At 41.5% G+C, this 17,253-nt stretch overlaps 3 protein-coding genes across 4 annotated transcripts; 1 reads left to right on the top strand and 2 right to left on the bottom strand.

The window, feature by feature from the left end:
* Positions 1-1,811: 1,811 nt before the first annotated feature.
* plcxd1.2 (phospholipase C, X domain containing 1, tandem duplicate 2) lies at positions 1,812-6,152 on the top strand. Of its 2 annotated transcripts, XM_082506204.1 has the most exons (6): positions 1,812-2,257; positions 3,379-3,515; positions 4,736-4,864; positions 5,192-5,347; positions 5,436-5,619; positions 5,690-6,152. In XM_082506204.1, exons 1-6 carry the CDS (start codon positions 2,176-2,178, stop codon positions 5,953-5,955), a joined length of 954 nt encoding a protein of 317 aa, XP_082362330.1. In that variant the 5' UTR covers positions 1,812-2,175; the 3' UTR covers positions 5,956-6,152. The 2 variants fall into 2 exon arrangements, with proteins under 2 accessions (XP_082362330.1, XP_082362331.1); XM_082506205.1 differs by lacking the exon at positions 4,736-4,864.
* A 117-nt stretch (positions 6,153-6,269) lies between these two features.
* Positions 6,270-10,932, bottom strand: gtpbp6 (GTP binding protein 6 (putative)). The gene is made up of 10 exons (XM_082506202.1): positions 10,085-10,932; positions 9,665-9,802; positions 9,517-9,587; positions 9,287-9,417; positions 9,114-9,184; positions 8,238-8,396; positions 7,915-8,123; positions 6,970-7,118; positions 6,669-6,821; positions 6,270-6,594 (listed from the first exon to the last, which is right to left on the bottom strand). The coding sequence occupies exons 1-10, from the start codon at positions 10,482-10,484 to the stop codon at positions 6,468-6,470; spliced, it is 1,608 nt and encodes a 535-aa protein (XP_082362328.1). The 5' UTR covers positions 10,485-10,932; the 3' UTR covers positions 6,270-6,467.
* Positions 10,933-13,604: 2,672 nt separating this feature from the next.
* On the bottom strand, positions 13,605-16,740 carry LOC309688537 (uncharacterized protein). The gene is made up of 6 exons (XM_082504321.1): positions 16,329-16,740; positions 15,285-15,523; positions 15,076-15,187; positions 14,672-14,760; positions 14,386-14,558; positions 13,605-14,222 (listed from the first exon to the last, which is right to left on the bottom strand). Exons 3-6 carry the CDS (start codon positions 15,129-15,131, stop codon positions 14,193-14,195), a joined length of 348 nt encoding a protein of 115 aa, XP_082360447.1. The 5' UTR covers positions 15,132-15,187; positions 15,285-15,523; positions 16,329-16,740; the 3' UTR covers positions 13,605-14,192.
* Positions 16,741-17,253: the final 513 nt, after the last annotated feature.

The following is a 17,253-nucleotide window of genomic DNA, read 5'->3' as shown; positions in this document are numbered from 1 at the left end:
GCAGACTCAGGACACAGGCTGAAGAGATTATGTAATAGTAAATGGACTTTTTCTGTGCTTTTTTGGGGGGGTTAGGATACTTTGACCAGAGCAGCCAGGGTTTGAACCACCTACAAGCCGAGATGAGAACCCACATCAGTGAGAAGGCCACGGGACACATGTGGGAAAAGATTTACCCTCAGTAGTAACTTGTCCTCATGATAACTCCCACATACAGTCATATTGAATTCAATTCAATTTTATTTATATAGCGCCAAATCACAACAATATTGCAGACACATATGTAAGAAAACATTATCTGAAGTTAATTTTAAAAAGATGTATTAATACATTTTACAAGATCTGGGTCTCATCTGTGTCACACTACACATGCGTGTCATGTGTGTCACAAATGATCATTCTTAGGAATACCATGGATTTTTATTTTAAAAGGTACCTATTGTAAATTAATGTATTTAAAATAGTTTCAAACCAAATTCACTAAAGCGATGAACAAATTTCAAACAAATCACTGCTACAGTTTCATGTTCAAAACATGAAGTTGTGGGGCTGAAATGCGCTTTGTGTAATGCCCGTTTAGACCACAAGGTGGTGCAGTGACTCAGTAACCTTGAACCAGGCAAGTCAACAAAACAAACACTTAAATGAGACCTTTTATGTTGCTATTACCTGGCATCATAAAAGGCACAGACCGCTTAGGAAAACCATGTGCTGAGGTGTGAGTGCTCTAATATTTAACATTTATGGTTCAGTACCCGCTGAGAGGTTTGTGCCATTTTTCTTGTTTGAGTTATTAATAGAATTTGATTTTTACTACAGTTATGCAGCAGCTGGAACCTGGCAGGGCCTGGTGACTGCAATAAAATAAAAACGGCACAGAAAAAACTACTTTGTGAACGCGCTGTTTCCTACAAACACCGGGGTGAACGGTGCCGTCAAGCTGTGGCCCAATAATGCAAATTTCGTGCTGTACGCGGGTTTTAATGCAAATTTGGTGGATCCTGTGAAGCCTGTTAGCGCCATTATTGATTTATTTATTCATTCATTTAATAATTATTATTTATTTCCCGGTCTCGAGTACAGTTTTGGTATTTGGGACGTCACAGCCTTCGAAAGAAACAAAATACAACATTTTCCCGTTTCACAGTAAAGTCTTTATAGAGATGTCCAGCAATGAATCTACTGAAGTCTTTCCAAAATGTTCCAGTGTATGAACAGATCCAGAGGTGCTGCACAGTCTCAGGATGGCTTCCACAAAATCCAGTTCACATTTATGTCCCTTTTGAACTTCGTCATGTAATGATTAGCAGGATAAAATTCATGCAGTATTTTAAATGAGACTTCCTTCACTTTATTCGTTACCAGATACTTGTTAGGAATTGTCCATACTCTTTTCCAGTTAATGTCACTGACAAAGAAATTCCAATAAGAGACCACATGTGGGAAAGTTAGAGATTCTGTCTGGAACAAAGCACGGATATTCTTATTACTTTTACTGTGGTTTGTTAGACAGATTCTTCCTATGTGTGAATCTAAAGGGTTGGGGAGAGAAACAGATGATATGCAAGGTTGAACACTCCAATGGACCAATCAGCATGCATTAGAAGAAGATTGACGTTTTAATGGCCCAAATCTGCTTCCGTGTAGGAAAACTAAAGAATACGAGTCTTGTGTTATTTACCTTTTCGTCGACTACTGTTATTGTATGTGTGTAAGGTGTCTTAAAGCAAGAAAACAATTATAATTTTCGCTGTTTAGCGCCATTAAGTTTACCTCCCGAGCGCCCTCTGCTGTGCCAACGGCTGAACTGCCGTAAGTAATAGCGGGGCGGCTCTTGGTCCACCATAAAAAAAAACTACAGTGGTTTAGAAACAGTGACCGACAAATATAAAAATGACGTGTCGCTCAAAACTTCCTGTTTGGGGAAGTCGTGGTGACTTCAAAGAAACCCGCTGCTACGAAAGTTTTCGGAGACTTTTCCAAATGTCCCTAAATGATCCACATATGACTGAGCTGTCAGTGGAAACCAGGAAATTAAAGCTTTTCCTGAGTCCCTCCTCCTCTGTCTCATGTAGTAGCTTGTTTGCTTAAAGATCAGCGCACAGCGGATTAAAACCGCATCGATCACTCGAAACAGATCTACCGGATCAATAACTCGGTGAGTGACTGAGCGACATGGATGCGAGCTGCCGGGACTGGATGTCAGCCTTGCCTGAAGAGCTGTGGGACGTTCCTCTCACACACCTGGCCATTCCAGGTACATTCGCACATTTAGGATTCCTCGTGAATTTATAGACGCACAGCGCAGCCAACAGTCGTGTAATTGTCGTATTTCTGTGTTTAAATATGTTGACAGTCACCTGAAGTTTTAAGGCGCTTTAAACACAAAAATATCAAAAGCATCAGTGTTACAATTTTCTACCAATGGAAAATCACTAAATACGTTTACTTAATATTGAAGTAATACCTGGTAATACTTTATGTCAGTACTATTTATTCTACTTTACATGTGTACTTCAACACTAGACTTTTCCTTCCACTAACGTATTTCACAACTACTTTATATTTTTATTATTTATATGCAGTGTAAGAAATGTGTTATCTCTGTGGTTTAAAACTCTGCATATTCACAGACAGATTTTTTTTTTGGCTGTGTGCAAACCAGACCACATTTCCCCTGTTTTGGCTACTTCACACTGGCTGCAGCGCGTCATAGGTTTCATTGTTTGTTTTTAAGTCACTGGATGGGTTAGCCCTGCCTCACCTTTCTGGTTTTTAAACTATGCACACTCCCAAAAGATCATTGCTGTCAGCTGGCTGGATGCTTCTGGCCTTTACTGAGAAACAGATTAAGGTGTAGAGGACATCTGTTGTAGCGACACTGAACAGTTGACCTCACCAACCACCACCACCGACATCTTCAAACCCTGTTTGAAAAATCATTTTCATGTGAAGCTGAGCCGTTTTGCTTGTGTTGTTTGTTATTCTTTTAGTTTTACAAAACTGAAAGAATGGACTCGATGTGTGAAGTTAGACCTGGTCACCCTGACCTTTGGGGCTCCCCTCTCACTGGGAACATTGTTTTTTGTTTTAATTACATTTCTCTGATATTATTTTGATATTTTCACTCACAAATACAACATTTACATACATATTTTACTCTGGTATTGTTACTTTCACTGAAGTAAATGATCTTCTTTTACCACTGGACAACAATTCAGACTGGGATTGTTACAGTTACACAAAACAGTCATGATCACACACAGACACAGTAAACAACAAAGTCAACATTTATCAGATAAACAAGCAAGTAAGAATTTTTTTGAAGCAACTTGCGCCACAAACCAGTTTCTTTACTTTTAAAATGTGTTCCTGTAGGAAGCCACGATGCCATGAGTTACTGCCTGGACATAAACTCCCCGTTGGTCAGGGCTGAGTCGGACTTTTTCCGGCTCCTGGATGGAGTTTTTAGCTGCTTCACAAGGCCGGCCATTTTTAGATGGGCCACCACACAGGTAGGCACTGAAAATACAACCACTGCGCTGTCACTATGTCGGCAAAGGTGTGAGGACAACTGAGAAGTCAGTGCCATGGGTGCTGAGACGAGACGGTCCCAAGTTTAAACAGGTTGTTTGGTCTTCTTAATATACTTATTTAAAAAAGTTGTTGGCTGCAGACAGAAAGACTGTAAGTTGATGATAGAAAGCAAAAATGAGAAGAAATACATTTAAACACTCCACATGTGAGTAGTCATGTGATCCAGTGTTGCTGTACAAATATTGATTGTAGTACAAAATGCTGTTTATATGCCAAAAAAGTTCTTAACTAGTCAGTGTGCTTTACAAATGTATTTACAGACCAGGGCTCAGGAGCCAAGGTCTAAAAAAGCTAATCAAGAAAACAGAAAAAGTGCAGCGATACTGTTTTTCACACTTACTGCTGCTGTAGGAAATAAAAGGCCACGTGCCTGCCAGGTGCGAGCTAATCAAATGAACTTTATCAACTGAGCATCAGCATGCGTGACTATCTCTGTAAAAGCAGAAGTTGTGACAGTTTCCTGGCCTGGAACATGCAGGTGTGTGTTGACAAGTGTTGACAGATTATTCCCACGTTAAAAACATGCAAAACAGCTGCCAACAGCTGGACATCCCTTCAAATTTCCGTCAGTGTCAAACCCTGCAATGTTCAGAGAAACGACAGAAAGCCCAAGAGCTGCATCTCACACTCAACAGGCCTCAGTTAGCATGTTAATCGTTAAAGTTCAGGATAACAAATTAGAAAAAGGCTGAAGGCTGTTTGGGAGGAGAAACCTTCTCTCTTATAAGAACATGGCAAAGCTGCATCTGAACAATCCACAAGATTTCTGGATCAGCGTCCTTAGGAGACCAAAGCGGAGATATTTGGTCATCATGCCAACTGTCAGGCACGGTGCTGGACATCTAGAGAAAAAGAACTATTGATTAAAAATATATCATTTGTATCTAAACGCAAATGATAAATCGTTTAAACTGGTTATGATGTAGAAAATGAGTGTTAAATAAAGTACTTTGCATGTGGTTGAAACGGGTAAGCTGGATGGAACCATGTAGAGTAAACCGAAATTAGTCAGTCGAAAAAATGTTTGAAATGAATGCACGCAAAAATGGGAGGTGGTGTTGATGACGAGGTCATTGAATCCAGGACTGGTTTCAGTGACGCCTCCATCAGGAAATCATGTTGACCTCTTTCCTCTCAGGATAAAACCATTGAAGAACAGCTTTCAATGGGGATTCGGTACTTTGACCTTCGTGTTGCACACAAACCAAACGACTCGTCCAGCGACTTGTACTTCACACACGTCATATACACTCATGTGACCGTACTGGTGAGTTTAGCACTTTCACCTGACAGTTAGTGTTATTAGAAAAAACAAATCACTACTGCACAATTTTTTTCAAAGTTCAAGGTTCTGCTGCACCTGAATAGATCTCATTTCTATTGGATTGTATTATTTTGAGATGCAACAGAAAGTCTTTTAAACAATATTAGCATTTACCAGCTGGTACAGATTTTATCAGTTTTTGCTGGAGTTCTTTGTATGTCAGTTTATTTAGAGGTGGAGATTTCTACAAAGAGCTTAAAGGGTTCGGTTTATTTTTAAAAGCGTAAGTCTGGCTCCTCTGGTAGTTACAGTGAGTATCCTATTTAACAGGAAACACTTGAGTCTGTTGCTGCTTGGCTCGAGGCTCACCCGAAGGAGATCGTTATCCTCGCTTGCAGCCATTTTGAAGGAATGGATGACAAATGCCACGAATCGTTCATTTGGTCCCTGAAGAAACTGTTTGGCTCTAAGCTGTGTCCCCAGAAGGTGAGCTTGTCTCTCTGCACAGGTGATTTATGGTACAAAAAATGTCTGGTGCACCGGGACTTAAGAGTGGCCCGCTGGTCCTCCACAGGAATCGGCGCTGACCTTGCGGAGTCTGTGGGCGTCGGGTTACCAGGTCATCCTCTCCTATGAATGCCAGCTTGCAGTGAGACATCAGGAGCTGTGGCCTCCCGTCCCTTACTGGTGGGCCAACCAGCGCAGAGCACATGGAGTCATGACTTACTTGGACTGGCACAAAGACCTGGGACGTCCAGGTGAGTTTGGACTGTAGAGATTAGATATGTATGCGCGTCAGTGGCTAAAAACTCCGTTTTCTCTCCTCAGAGGGCTTCTTTGTGTCCGGCCTGAACCTGACAGCTGACAGATATTACATCACCAAGAACCAGAAGGAATCCCTGCGGACGCTCACCTACAGCAACTGGGAGTATTTGAGGACATGGCTTGAGGAACAGAGTCCCGGATCAGACGCCGGGAGCCTCAACATCATCGCGGGAGACTTTGTGGGTTCACTGCCGCTCTGCTCTGCCGTGATTGCACTGAACCAAAAACTTTGCCGGAAGAACTCCAGACGGATGAAAAAGCATTATTAGCCACACCAAACCTCATTTCCTGTGTTCCTCGGTGTCTCACAGTTTACGTGAATTTTTGTCTCCACTAAGACTTGAAAGAACTGTAACTTCTGTCTGCCTCAACATCAACTCATGAGGGCATTTTATGCTTATTACAACCTTTTTATTCCTATACTCGACTAGAGTGGCTTCGTGAAACCCTCAGTTTACCATAAAAACAAGCTGTTTTAGCCCCTCCCCCTTTAGCCAACTTTCTTCGGACTTGCTGCCAGTCGCAAGCAGAAGGTTTTCACAGCAGGTGTGTGTAGAAAGAGATGAAACTCTGAAACTGAGCATTTAGAGCCATCTGAAGTTTGCCTTTTATCTCTCGTGGGTCATTTGTGCATCTGAATCTTTGTGCAATCTGAGTTTTTACAAGAAAACATTGTAACAGATTTGTATCATTATATATTTTAACATACTGTACAGTAAAAGCAGTCTTTAACTGAGGTACAGTCCATTTTTACTTCTGCTATCTCGCCCTTCCTCCCCTCTCATCTGCTTCCAAACAGCTTCTTGTAGCGCCCATGAGCAGCGGTGCTGATGATGACCTTGACAACGGCCGAACCTTCGTCTGCATCCACCTGCACGTCCTGAACGGTGGCCTCTTTGTACAGCCAGCTGTGGAAAAGCATACACATGTTACCACACGTGCTCCATTGATCCAAATGATACGCTGACACAGACAATCCCACCTTAGCTGAGGAGAGCTCAGGTTAACTTTGAGATCTAAAATTTGTTTCCCCGTAGCCTTTAAGATCTCCTCCTCCACTGCTTCCTTCAGCTGTTCCAAGCCCCTCCCCTCCAGGGCTGATATAGGCAGAGCAGCGAGCTCTGCAGACTCGTAACTGAGAGACAACCATAACAAAACAGGTCAGAAATATGATGTCAGCCATAATACCAATAATAACGTAGTACATTATAAGCAGGTCCTGATGGAAGTTACTGTATATATGTGCTGATGACAGTGGTAGGTGAGCTGGTTTTTGCCCTTACTTGGTGAGGAGATCAGTTTTATTGTGGACCTCTATCATGGAGTTCATCAGCCTGTCGGGCATTTGCAGGTTCTTCAGGACATTCAGCACGTTCACCTTCTGACTCGCTGTCTCTGGATGGCTGATGTCTCTAACATGAATCAGAAGATCCTGAAATGATGAGAAACACAACCACAGTCTCCCGTTTTAAAATGTGCAACTTTACAGCAGTTAGAAGACTGTCAGGAGTTTTCCTGTAATGCAACTCAGGTCAGAATAAATGACACTCAGACAGGTTTGCAGGTTTAACGTGCACACGGGTGAGAGCTCAAACGGAGACTCACACTCCGCAGCAGTTGCCACCCTTTATTTATACTCAAGCATGTTTGCGTCACAGTCACATGCAAGAAGAGATAACATATAACGATCACAGACCCATGAGTGGAAGAGATAACATACAAAGGTAGAGACTTTATGCTGAGCTTTGCACAGTGTAACTTCTCTAGTACAAAGAGCAAACACATCTAGAGAACCTCAAATGAAATGTACTTCTATACATAAACATAATAAAATCTTTCAACAAAGACGTTAAAAGTCGGCTTGGCCCCTACAGTTTTTATTCAGGGGTGAATTTAAATTTAATTAAAGCTTACGATGGTGTGGCTGCTTCGACTGCCACGAACAGTTAACCAAAGTCACACAAGCGCACCAAACCTGGACAACAGACAAGTGGAAACACATGGCTTGATGTCGGCCGCGACATTCAGAGGTTAGGGACAGAATTTGGTACGAACAAAATGAAAGCAGCATCCTTTCCTGTATCAACAGCCCGAACTGTTTCATTTTTTATTGTTTACGCCAAGTTTAGATTTTTATGTTGGATCGCTAAAATGTTTTTCACACCTCGTTTTAGTTCTTAGTTTTACTCCTGCAGCGAGTGTGTGATAAACCTCGGTTTGCTACGTACCGAATGCTTAATATCTTCCAGGGTGGCAGCGAATGAATCGATGAGCTGGTGGGGCAGCTGGGACAGGAAGCCGATGGTGTCCACATACAGAACGGTCATGTGACTCGGCAGCTGGCCAGCATGGACGGTAACGTCCAGTGTGGCAAAAAGCTGGTTTCTGGGCTGGAGGCCGGTGTCCCCCGTCAGAGCTTTGATCAAAGTCGTTTTTCCTGGACAGATGAAATCAGAAGAAACGTGTCACTGTTGTGGATGCTGTAACATTTAACACTTTATATGAAAACAATCTGCTTTTTTACTGGTCTTCTACGTTTCCAGCCTCTCACCACAGTTGGTATATCCCAACACTGAGACGACGGGGAACTCCCTGTGTCTGCGCTGAGATCGCAGGAGGTGCCTCTTTTTCCGAAGTCTTTCCAGCGCCAAGCGGATCTTTATCTCCCGCTCTTTCAACAGCCTCTGCTGGATCTCGTACAGCGTCTCTCCTGAAAGGACCAGAGACTTTATATCATCATTTCCCAGCAGTACGGCTTTCTGCTCATCACTGATACAAATATCTGGCCGGGAAACACAGCCACCGTAGGAGCGCCTAATGCTCACTTCCTATTTTGCAAATAGACTGTATATAAAAGATGGACTTAGCCACCATGACGTTACAAAGTGGTCGATAAGATTGATTGTAAAGCCAATTGTGTTTGAAGCTGAAGCTCAAACCAGACCTGACGCCCCCTGCTGGCTGTTAGAAAGACTGCAAATTATGGGAATAAGATGCATGCCTCAATAATGGCACGAACATATAACTGTATCAGATCCAAATTGAAGAAAACTGATCATATATTATTAAAATTGTCCTGGCATGGTTTGTGAAGCAGAAGGTAGCTCCATGGTGTAGTGGTTACCACCTTACATGTGACAGCTCCTCGGTCTGGGAGCAGATGCACAGCCAGCCTCAGGGGTATAAAATTTAGATTTAGATTAAAAAGCTATTAGAGTTTATTATACTATTAGAGATTAGAGTTATTTTAATTAACTGGAAACAATATAAAATAAGTTATTTCAATGTGGGTAATTGGTGTAAGGGCTTTATGGATTCAGAACCAGATATTATGTCCATGATTTATATACAGTATTGGTAACAACCAATCAAAAAGCGACATCTATACACACAGGTAGACTCGTTTCCACTGTGGATGCTGCATCACCTGATCCGCCAATGTATCTCGATCCTCCGCCCTGTTGATCCAAGTTTGCCATTTCATTTTTCAGCCGTGATCTGCCATTAACGTACCAAATGTGACTTAACACTGATAGGAAGGCATCATCATAACAGACTGAAACATTTTACAAGCCACCCACAGGTAGCAGTGTAAGGTACCTTAACAGAGGGATCTCTGCCAGTGAGATCTGAAGCTTGGCTTCTTTGGTTCTGGCGTTGCAGCGGAAAATGTGGAGGACTACTGAGTATCTGTCAAACACTTTGACCCCCCAGACTTCCTCAAAGTCCCTCTAAACAGAAATGAGTAAGAAAAATAAAGAAGAAGAAAAAGAATCATCAACAAAAGAAACCTTTCATCCAACACAGCCAGAGTTTTCAGACATGCTCACCTCAGACAAAGGAGTCAGACGCTCAACATTGACGAACACAGCAGTGATTCCTGCTGTTTGCCTGATCCTCTCTGCAGGGAAACAGCAGGTAATTCACATGTAAGCAGCACTTGGTCTAGACCTTCTGATTCACCGGAGTGGATCATACCTGTGAGAGTCTGGAAGTTCCCTTTCCCAAATATCCTCTTCTTCTCTGGAGTCTTGGTGGAGAGGATCATCTTGTCCACCACAGTCCAGTTCTCCAAGGTGTTCACAAGCCCCTCAGCCTCGGCCATCATCAGCTCAGCTGCAAATGTAACGGTGCAAACTTGTGATAATCTCCACTGGTGTATCTTTGTTCTTGGAGAGCAATCATAGCTCAGGATAATTGCCTTAAAACTGCTCTCACTGCAGCCTGCCAGACTTTCTTCTTCTTGGCTGCCTCTCACAAACAGAAGCTTTAAACAGCACATGGGTGGAGCTCTAGCAGTGTTTAATATGACACCTACATTAGTCAGAAAATAAGGAAAAACATACATTTAAATCTACTTTTTCCATCTGGCTCATCTGAGCATGTGTGTGCTGTTACCTGTAGTCAGATGCTGTTTCCTGCTTCCCCACTTCACATCTGGGTGGACGATGAACACCCTGTGCTGTTCCTCTCCGATGCCTGCAGGAATCTGCTGCTGGAACAGCTCCTCCACCTCGCTGTCCTCCAAGAAATCTTCATCCTCGCCCTCCTCATGAAACCCGTTGCTGCTGCCGAGGTCATCTGTGCTCTTCGGCCTGAACGCGGAGAGCCCAAATGCCCTGGTCTGCAGGCTAGTTGCCCCTCTCTGCCGCTGACAGGTGTTGACTGCATGTGCGTGATCAGGTGTATGCAGCAGTCTGCAGGTGGCTCGTGCCCCTACCTGACAGCTCCTCGTGCAGGATCGCTGCAGGACGGGCATCCACGAGCTAATCCTCCTCAGGGCTGTCAGGAAGCTCATCAAACCCTGAAGTTCACACAACGTGGATCACCGCAGGTCACACACGCGCGCTGCTGACGTCGTTCTTCTACAGGCTCACCTGTAGAGATCACACTTCCTGTTTGGTTTAGAAAACATAATTTATCTCAATAAATATACAAAAAGTTGGACTATGACTGATTATGAGCGAAAGCACACCAGGATCAGCCCGTGAGTAGCTGTGTTTTGAGTTTCGTGGGGCTTTTGGGTTTTTTGGTCCCCGCGTTTTGCCTTCCAGTTAGCATTTCCTCCATGAGTTCGCACTAAACGACAAATTTACCGTCAGTAAAGGATTTTAAGCTAAACAGAGACACCTGAATGGGATAAAACCTCATTTACATTTAAGATTATTCGCTTGAAAAATAGCGCAATAAGATTTTTTTTGATCCAGTCTGGAAGAAAACGTTTCCTGGAAGACTAAACCCGGGGATGTGAGTATGACTTACCAGTATTTCCTGTTTGCGTCATTTCCTCTGTAGTTATGTTTCCACAATTTTCTAAAACACAGCTGATTGTCAAAATAAGAGTTTAAGGTTATTTAAAAACACAGTTTTAATATTTATATTCAGTGTTTTTAGGTATGCTGATTTCACTCACAATATTGTGATTTATTCTGCCCCCTAAAACGTTACTGCGCAACATCGATTTAACTTTCACTTAGTTTGAGTTCATATATATATATGTGAGACCTGGGAGCTTGAGGGTCCTGAGCAGTATGTTCGCTGTTCCTAGGACTGCGCTCTTCTGGACAGAGATCTCCGATGTTGTTCCCAGGATCTGCTGGAGCGAATGGAGTTCCCATTCGCCTGCGGGATCCCCAAGTACTTGTAACTGTCCTCTATGTCTGCAATGTTGCCTTCTGGTAGTTCAATCCCCTCAGTTCTGACTACCTTCCCTCTCTTTGTTACCATCCGACTACACTTCTCCAGTCCGAACGACATTCCAATGTCATTGCTGTATAGCCTGGTAGTGTGGATCAGTGAATCGATGTCTCGTTCACTCTTGGCATACAGCTTGATGTCATCCATGTACAGGAGGTGGCTGACAACTGCTCCGTTCCGTAGTCGGTATCCGTAGCCAGTCTTGTTAATGATCTCACTGAGGGGGTTCAGGCCTATGCAGAACAGCAGTGGGGACAGAGCATCTCCTTGGTAGATCCCGCACTTGATGGTGACTTGTGCTATGGGCTTGGAGTTGGCCTCCAGTGTTGCCACATCCCCATTGAGTTCCTGATGAAGGCTCTTAGGGTCCTGTTGATCTTATATAGTTCTAGGCATTCCAGTATCCAGCTGTGGAGCATTGAGTCATGGGCCTTCTTGTAATCAATCCAGGCAGTGCACAGGTTGGTCAGTCTGGTCTTGCAGTCTCGGCTGACTGCTTGGTCTGCCAGTAGCTGGTGTTTTGCGCCTCGGGTATTTTTGCCCATCCCTTTCTGTGTCCCGCTCATGTATTGACCCATGTGCCTGTTCATCTTAGCCGATATGATGCCTGACAGGAGCTTCCATGTAGTACTGAGGCAGGTTATTGGTCGGTAGTTGGAGGGGACCGGTCCCTTCTTGGGGTCCTTGGGGATCAGGACCGTCCGGCCTTCAGTTAGCCATTCCGGGTGTCTCTCGTTAACTAGCAGCTGATTCATTTATGCTGCCAGGCGCTCGTGGAGTGCAGTCAGCTTCTTTAGCCAGTAGGCGTGAACCATGTCGGGCCCTGGTGCTGTCCAACTCTTCATACTGGAGACCCTTTCTTGGATATCTGCCACTGTGATGGTTACTGGACCCTGTTTGGGGAGGTCATTATGGTCTGCCCTCAGATCCACTAGCCACTGAGCATTGCCGTTATGGGTTGCGTCCTTCTCCCATATGCTCTTCCAGTATTGTTCTGCCTCCAGCCTTGGTGGTGCTGTTCTCATATTGTTCCCTTGCCACTGAGAGTACACCTTTGCTGGTTCTGTGGAGAACAGCTGGTTTATTCTCCTGCCTTCTATCTCTCTGGTGTACCTCCTCAAGCGGCTGGCCAAGGCTGTGAGTCATTGCTTGGCAGTTTCCAAGGAATCAGGTATGGACAGCTTCCTGTATTTCTTAGGCACCTTCCTCATCGCGCCTTTCTGCAACTCCGATAGTTGGCTAACCTCCCTCCGTGCTACATTGATCTCAGCCTTGGAGGGTACTGCTCCTTGTGGCTGTTCAACTTGTAGCCAAGCATCTCACTGATCCCTGCTGCCGTATTGTAGTTACCTTCATGAGATATATCTAATATATATATATATCTCTATATATATATATATATATATCTCTATATATATATATATATATATATCTCTATCTATCTATCTATCTCATGAAGGTAGCTTCATTTTCATTTTATTTCAGATTTCATCCTATACTGCTGTATATATTTGTATATGTTTATAGTATGCACAGTATAAATGATTCTTGCACAATAACAACTGAAGAAAACTGTATTAATAAAATAATAAACTGAAAGATCAAATTGGGTATATGAAAGTGAGATAATAACAATAATGCTTCACTCAGAATGTACATTTCATTTGTTGATGTTTTTAAAGTTTTGTTTCTCTAATTGCATTTAATTTGAAATACTTTCACTGCACTATGAGATTTTTAAAATAAAATATGAAATCATGTATTTTCCCAATAAAATCACAAAGCTTCTAAAAACACAGCAGCAGTTATATACTGTCGTTTACAGATTAAAGTGACAGACGGTATGTTAGAACAAACAGCAGGCTTTACACTTTCATTTAGGCAAAATGGTGTTACCAGGATTTTTTGTTTTGCAATGGAGTTGAAGTGAAGTGTAAAAATAAATAAAGTGTAGAAAATTGGTTCAGAAAAATTGCCGGGCTCATTTAAAACCCATTTGCCTTAATTATGGATATTTTACATGAAAAATTATGTTGCACAAATATTTTATACTGATTATCTGTTTTAAGTGATAAAACAAGTATTTACCCAGATAGCAAGGAAACATTGAAACAATGTTGAGTCAATATCAGGCTGTGTCATTGAACCAACGTTGAAGTGTGACGTTGACCTAACGTCACTCTTGCACCCTTTTTTAATGTTGAAACGTCAGGTTTTGATGTTGAATCAATGTTGAAACCTGACGTTGATTCAACGTTATATTTTCTAATACTGCTGACATTGAAACAATGTCAGATTCTGATATTGAAACACTGTTGAGCTATGGTGTTGATTTTCCGCCTCTTTCGCACAGTTGCTTTTTATTAAAACAGTTAAATCATGACTGGAAATCTACCTTTCTTTATAGGTATTTTAACCAATACTAAACTACTGCATGTTTCCATCAATACTTCAACCACCTAAACACATAATTGTACTTATTCCTTAAATTGGACACCCTTTATAAAAAAAAACCCAAATGTCTCACAATGTATCATGTCAATATTAATATCCTAAAATAAGAAAGCATTGCATGTGATGTAACAGAGAAAAAAAATAAACAAAAAAAGGTCAATAGGCATGTTTCGTTTGCTAAATACTTTATTAAAAGACAGTTTCCTATTTACGTTTATATGATTCACAGAAGTTTGTAATTTTTTGCATGATGTGCGTCCTGCACCACCCAAACGATCTGGGGCGTATCGGAGCCATTTCTGCACTGCTTGTGCAAAGACTAACTCGGACATAGAGTTTGCCCCTAACTGCTGCGTCAGGCTCCAATCAAGGCAAAGCGTCTCACCTATAGACACATTTTAAGAGATGGAATTAGCGTGTCTCATGTCTTAAATGTGTATGCAAGTGCTTGTGTGTTTAATCAACAGGCCGTTGTTATGTATTTAAATCACATCTGACAGCTATTACACTTTATAGTTACAAAGTGTACATAACCTTTATATACTTACCTTTGCCTTATTTGCCTCTTGTGATTGAAGAGCTGGCTCTGCATTGTTTAGCTCCTCAATGTTGTGCAAGGGCAAATCCAGAGCCAGTACCCCAGCATCTACCGATTCATTGCAGCCGGTATTGCGGATGGCTCTGACCTCCTCACGGAGTTCGTTAACAGCTCTCGTCAGGTCTGACAGAAAAAGATGATTTTTTTTAAAGTATTTAAGAATACAGACAACTTGTCAAACGTTTCCTTGTGTCACACACAGACATGTACAAAGACACTAGACAGTATTTTATTACCTGGTATTTTCACTCGAGGGGCCTGGGGAAACCATTTCTTTGTGGGCTGCTCATCCTCTGAGTCACTATATGTGTACAGGGGATTTGGTCTAAAGAAAAAAAGTTGAAAACGGTCATAAGTAATTACAAATGTGCTTTTGGAATATTTTTTCCTAAAGTTACAGTTTGATTTATAACAACACACACAGGAAACGGAGATGTGCAAGAAGGTACAGTATACAAGGAATTTTTGAAGTGCACAAGTGTACACGGCTTTGCATTTATAAAAAGTTTACAAGCTTCCACTTTTTAGACTATATTATGTGGTGATATAGCAGTATGCAAGCACCACAGATATGTATAAAAGACAAGATCATAAATTCTTAGCAATCAAAGATATGTTTGTGAAATAAAAACAGTTTTACTTGTGCTTTCTTTTATGACTGGTCTGAGTTTCAGCTTCGGACTGAAGGTCAGACATATCACAGTGTTCACTTAGATATTTCTGAAGACTGCGTTCTGCTTCGTGAAATGTGTCTGGAAGTACAAACACAATGTATGGCCAGACATAAATTAGGACACGAAAAACTTGTTATTGTTACATTTATACAACACCAATCCAGATGATACCCACCATGGCTTATTAGAAGTCGGACTGGTGCATAGGTGAGCCATGTTGCACCAGGATGAACTCTCCTCTTTACTGCGTCGTGGATCCTGAATGTATCTCACGGAGGATATGGAGGCCATGACAATTTCTCCCCATTTATCCATGATCTAGGGACTATTTCTGTACCACCAGTGCTAAACTGCACAATGCACCAGTCTTTCATTTTTATCTTTTTTTTAATTTGGAGTCCTTTTTTGCCCTGTCTAGGATAAACAGGAAACAGATAATTACAATATATTTCATAGTCACTACAAAACTTGATCTATTGATTGAACTAAATAATAAATAATAGCTTAAAATGTATATAGGCAACAATTACAAGCAAACCCGTATATGTAAGCATTTAAACACTGAAGATAATAAAATTAACAGTATTTTGTCTAAGTCTGCCATTGTAGGAATTCATGGCACCGAGACAAAAACTTGGCGCACAGTGTGGCGTCAAAATAGGCGCACACCTTTGACGCTGCGTTTTCTCCGTCTTCCTCGTCCGCACGTAAATGCTAAACGCAGTTTACGTGCGGACAAAAGGTGCAAACGCAAGTTAGGTGAGCGTGCAGCGTAAAGTTTGAATTGAGTGCGAATCGAAGCGGGTGCTCTCCAATCATTAAAAGTAACAAAGTCATTGAACACATTTATACAGTTACCTTTACGTTTATCAATCATATATCACAGATTTACAATTTTTTGTAGTACTATGCTAAAAAGCAACTACAGAGCGAAAGTCTGGGTCAAGCGCCGAGGCGACGGCAAGAACAAAGGAACCCTTGAAGCGTTAAAGCTAGCTTTGTATAACGGAAAAGTATGAAACGAAAATGTTTTCTTTGTTGATAGACTTTGTTCGCAGTGCAATTTATTTGTTGCCGGATTGTAAGATGAAAGTAGACACAATTTCAGGCTCCCACATTTTATCTGAAACTTTACATTAACAAGTTTTTTGTTTTTTTTTACTGTTATTCAAATGCAACCGTGGAAATAACGAATAGAACAAAAGTCATTCATTCTTACCTTATACTAATCGTGGTGCAGGCCAGTGCAGTGCATGAACTGATGCCTTCTCCGGTCAATTCCGCTGAGAGTAAATCTAATGTCCCGCTCTACTGTACAAGACAATGGTTACCTGGAGGGACGTACCAATGTGAGAGGGGTGCTGCGGAATAGTCCAAGTGGTAGCAGCTTTAATTTCCCGCTCAACCATAAATCGATGGTTTTTCAACGTGATTGTTGTCACCTTGTCAACTATAAATAGATCAACAATCAACGATGACAGAACAACAGTGAATCAATGTTATTTCAATGTCAGTGTAAGGTTTCATCAGTATTTCAATGTTGTTTCAACATTGGTTTTGTGTTGACATTTCAATCCTGACGATTCTGATGGTTCAGATGGAAAATCAACATCTGTTCAATGTCTCCTTGCTATCTGGGTAGACTCTTTACTGAAGTAAAAGTCGTAAATAATGGCACAAGTAAAGTAAAAGTCATTATGTAAACTCATAAAAATGACTAATTTTTGTATTTATCACGTTTTTTGGGTTTTTTTAACTGCTTGGATACTGCTGATACTTTCTTTGATAATTAAACAAAAAAAACTTTTATTTTGAAATTTCCTAAACAATAAACAAAGATTTTAAATAAAAGGTACGAAGTACAAAGTGCAATATTTCCATCCAAAGTAGTAGAAGTACAGAGGAGAACAGAAATAAAACAAAGATAGATCTGTTTAAATAAATGAAAAGTAAATTAAAACTTCATAAGTAAACTTAGTATATTAAGTAAGTACTTTCATCCAGTGGGGTTGAATAACACTCAAAGTAATCTACTGGCACAAGTATTAAAATGAGACAAGTTTCAGAATAATGTTTTTGATTAGCTAATAACTGTGTGTAGATTAACGTGTCCATCACGTTCAGTTAGCAGAAAATGAAAGTAA

Source organism: Aulonocara stuartgranti (assembly GCF_965226115.1).
Source record: "Aulonocara stuartgranti genome assembly, chromosome: 15".
Lineage (NCBI taxonomy): Eukaryota > Metazoa > Chordata > Actinopteri > Cichliformes > Cichlidae > Aulonocara > Aulonocara stuartgranti.
This window is presented reverse-complemented; position numbering and strand designations above follow the sequence as displayed.

Bases quoted from the DNA above. Each gene is read 5' to 3' on its own strand.
- plcxd1.2 (XM_082506204.1), top strand. From the start codon at position 2,176: ATGGATGCGAGCTGCCGGGACTGGATGTCAGCCTTGCCTGAAGAGCTG. The intron at 2,258-3,378 runs GTACATTCGCAC...GTGTTCCTGTAG, and splicing joins CACACACCTGGCCATTCCAG to GAAGCCACGATGCCATGAGT. The intron at 5,620-5,689 runs GTGAGTTTGGAC...TTCTCTCCTCAG, and splicing joins CAAAGACCTGGGACGTCCAG to AGGGCTTCTTTGTGTCCGGC.
- gtpbp6 (XM_082506202.1), bottom strand. From the start codon at position 10,484: ATGAGCTTCCTGACAGCCCTGAGGAGGATTAGCTCGTGGATGCCCGTC. The intron at 8,124-8,237 runs GTGAGAGGCTGG...TCATCTGTCCAG, and splicing joins GTTGGGATATACCAACTGTG to GAAAAACGACTTTGATCAAA. The intron at 6,595-6,668 runs GTGGGATTGTCT...GCTTTTCCACAG, and splicing joins CTGAGCTCTCCTCAGCTAAG to CTGGCTGTACAAAGAGGCCA.
- LOC309688537 (XM_082504321.1), bottom strand. From the start codon at position 15,131: ATGTCTGACCTTCAGTCCGAAGCTGAAACTCAGACCAGTCATAAAAGA. The intron at 14,559-14,671 runs GTAATAAAATAC...TTTTTCTGTCAG, and splicing joins CCCTCGAGTGAAAATACCAG to ACCTGACGAGAGCTGTTAAC. The intron at 14,223-14,385 runs GTAAGTATATAA...ATGTGTCTATAG, and splicing joins AAGAGGCAAATAAGGCAAAG to GTGAGACGCTTTGCCTTGAT.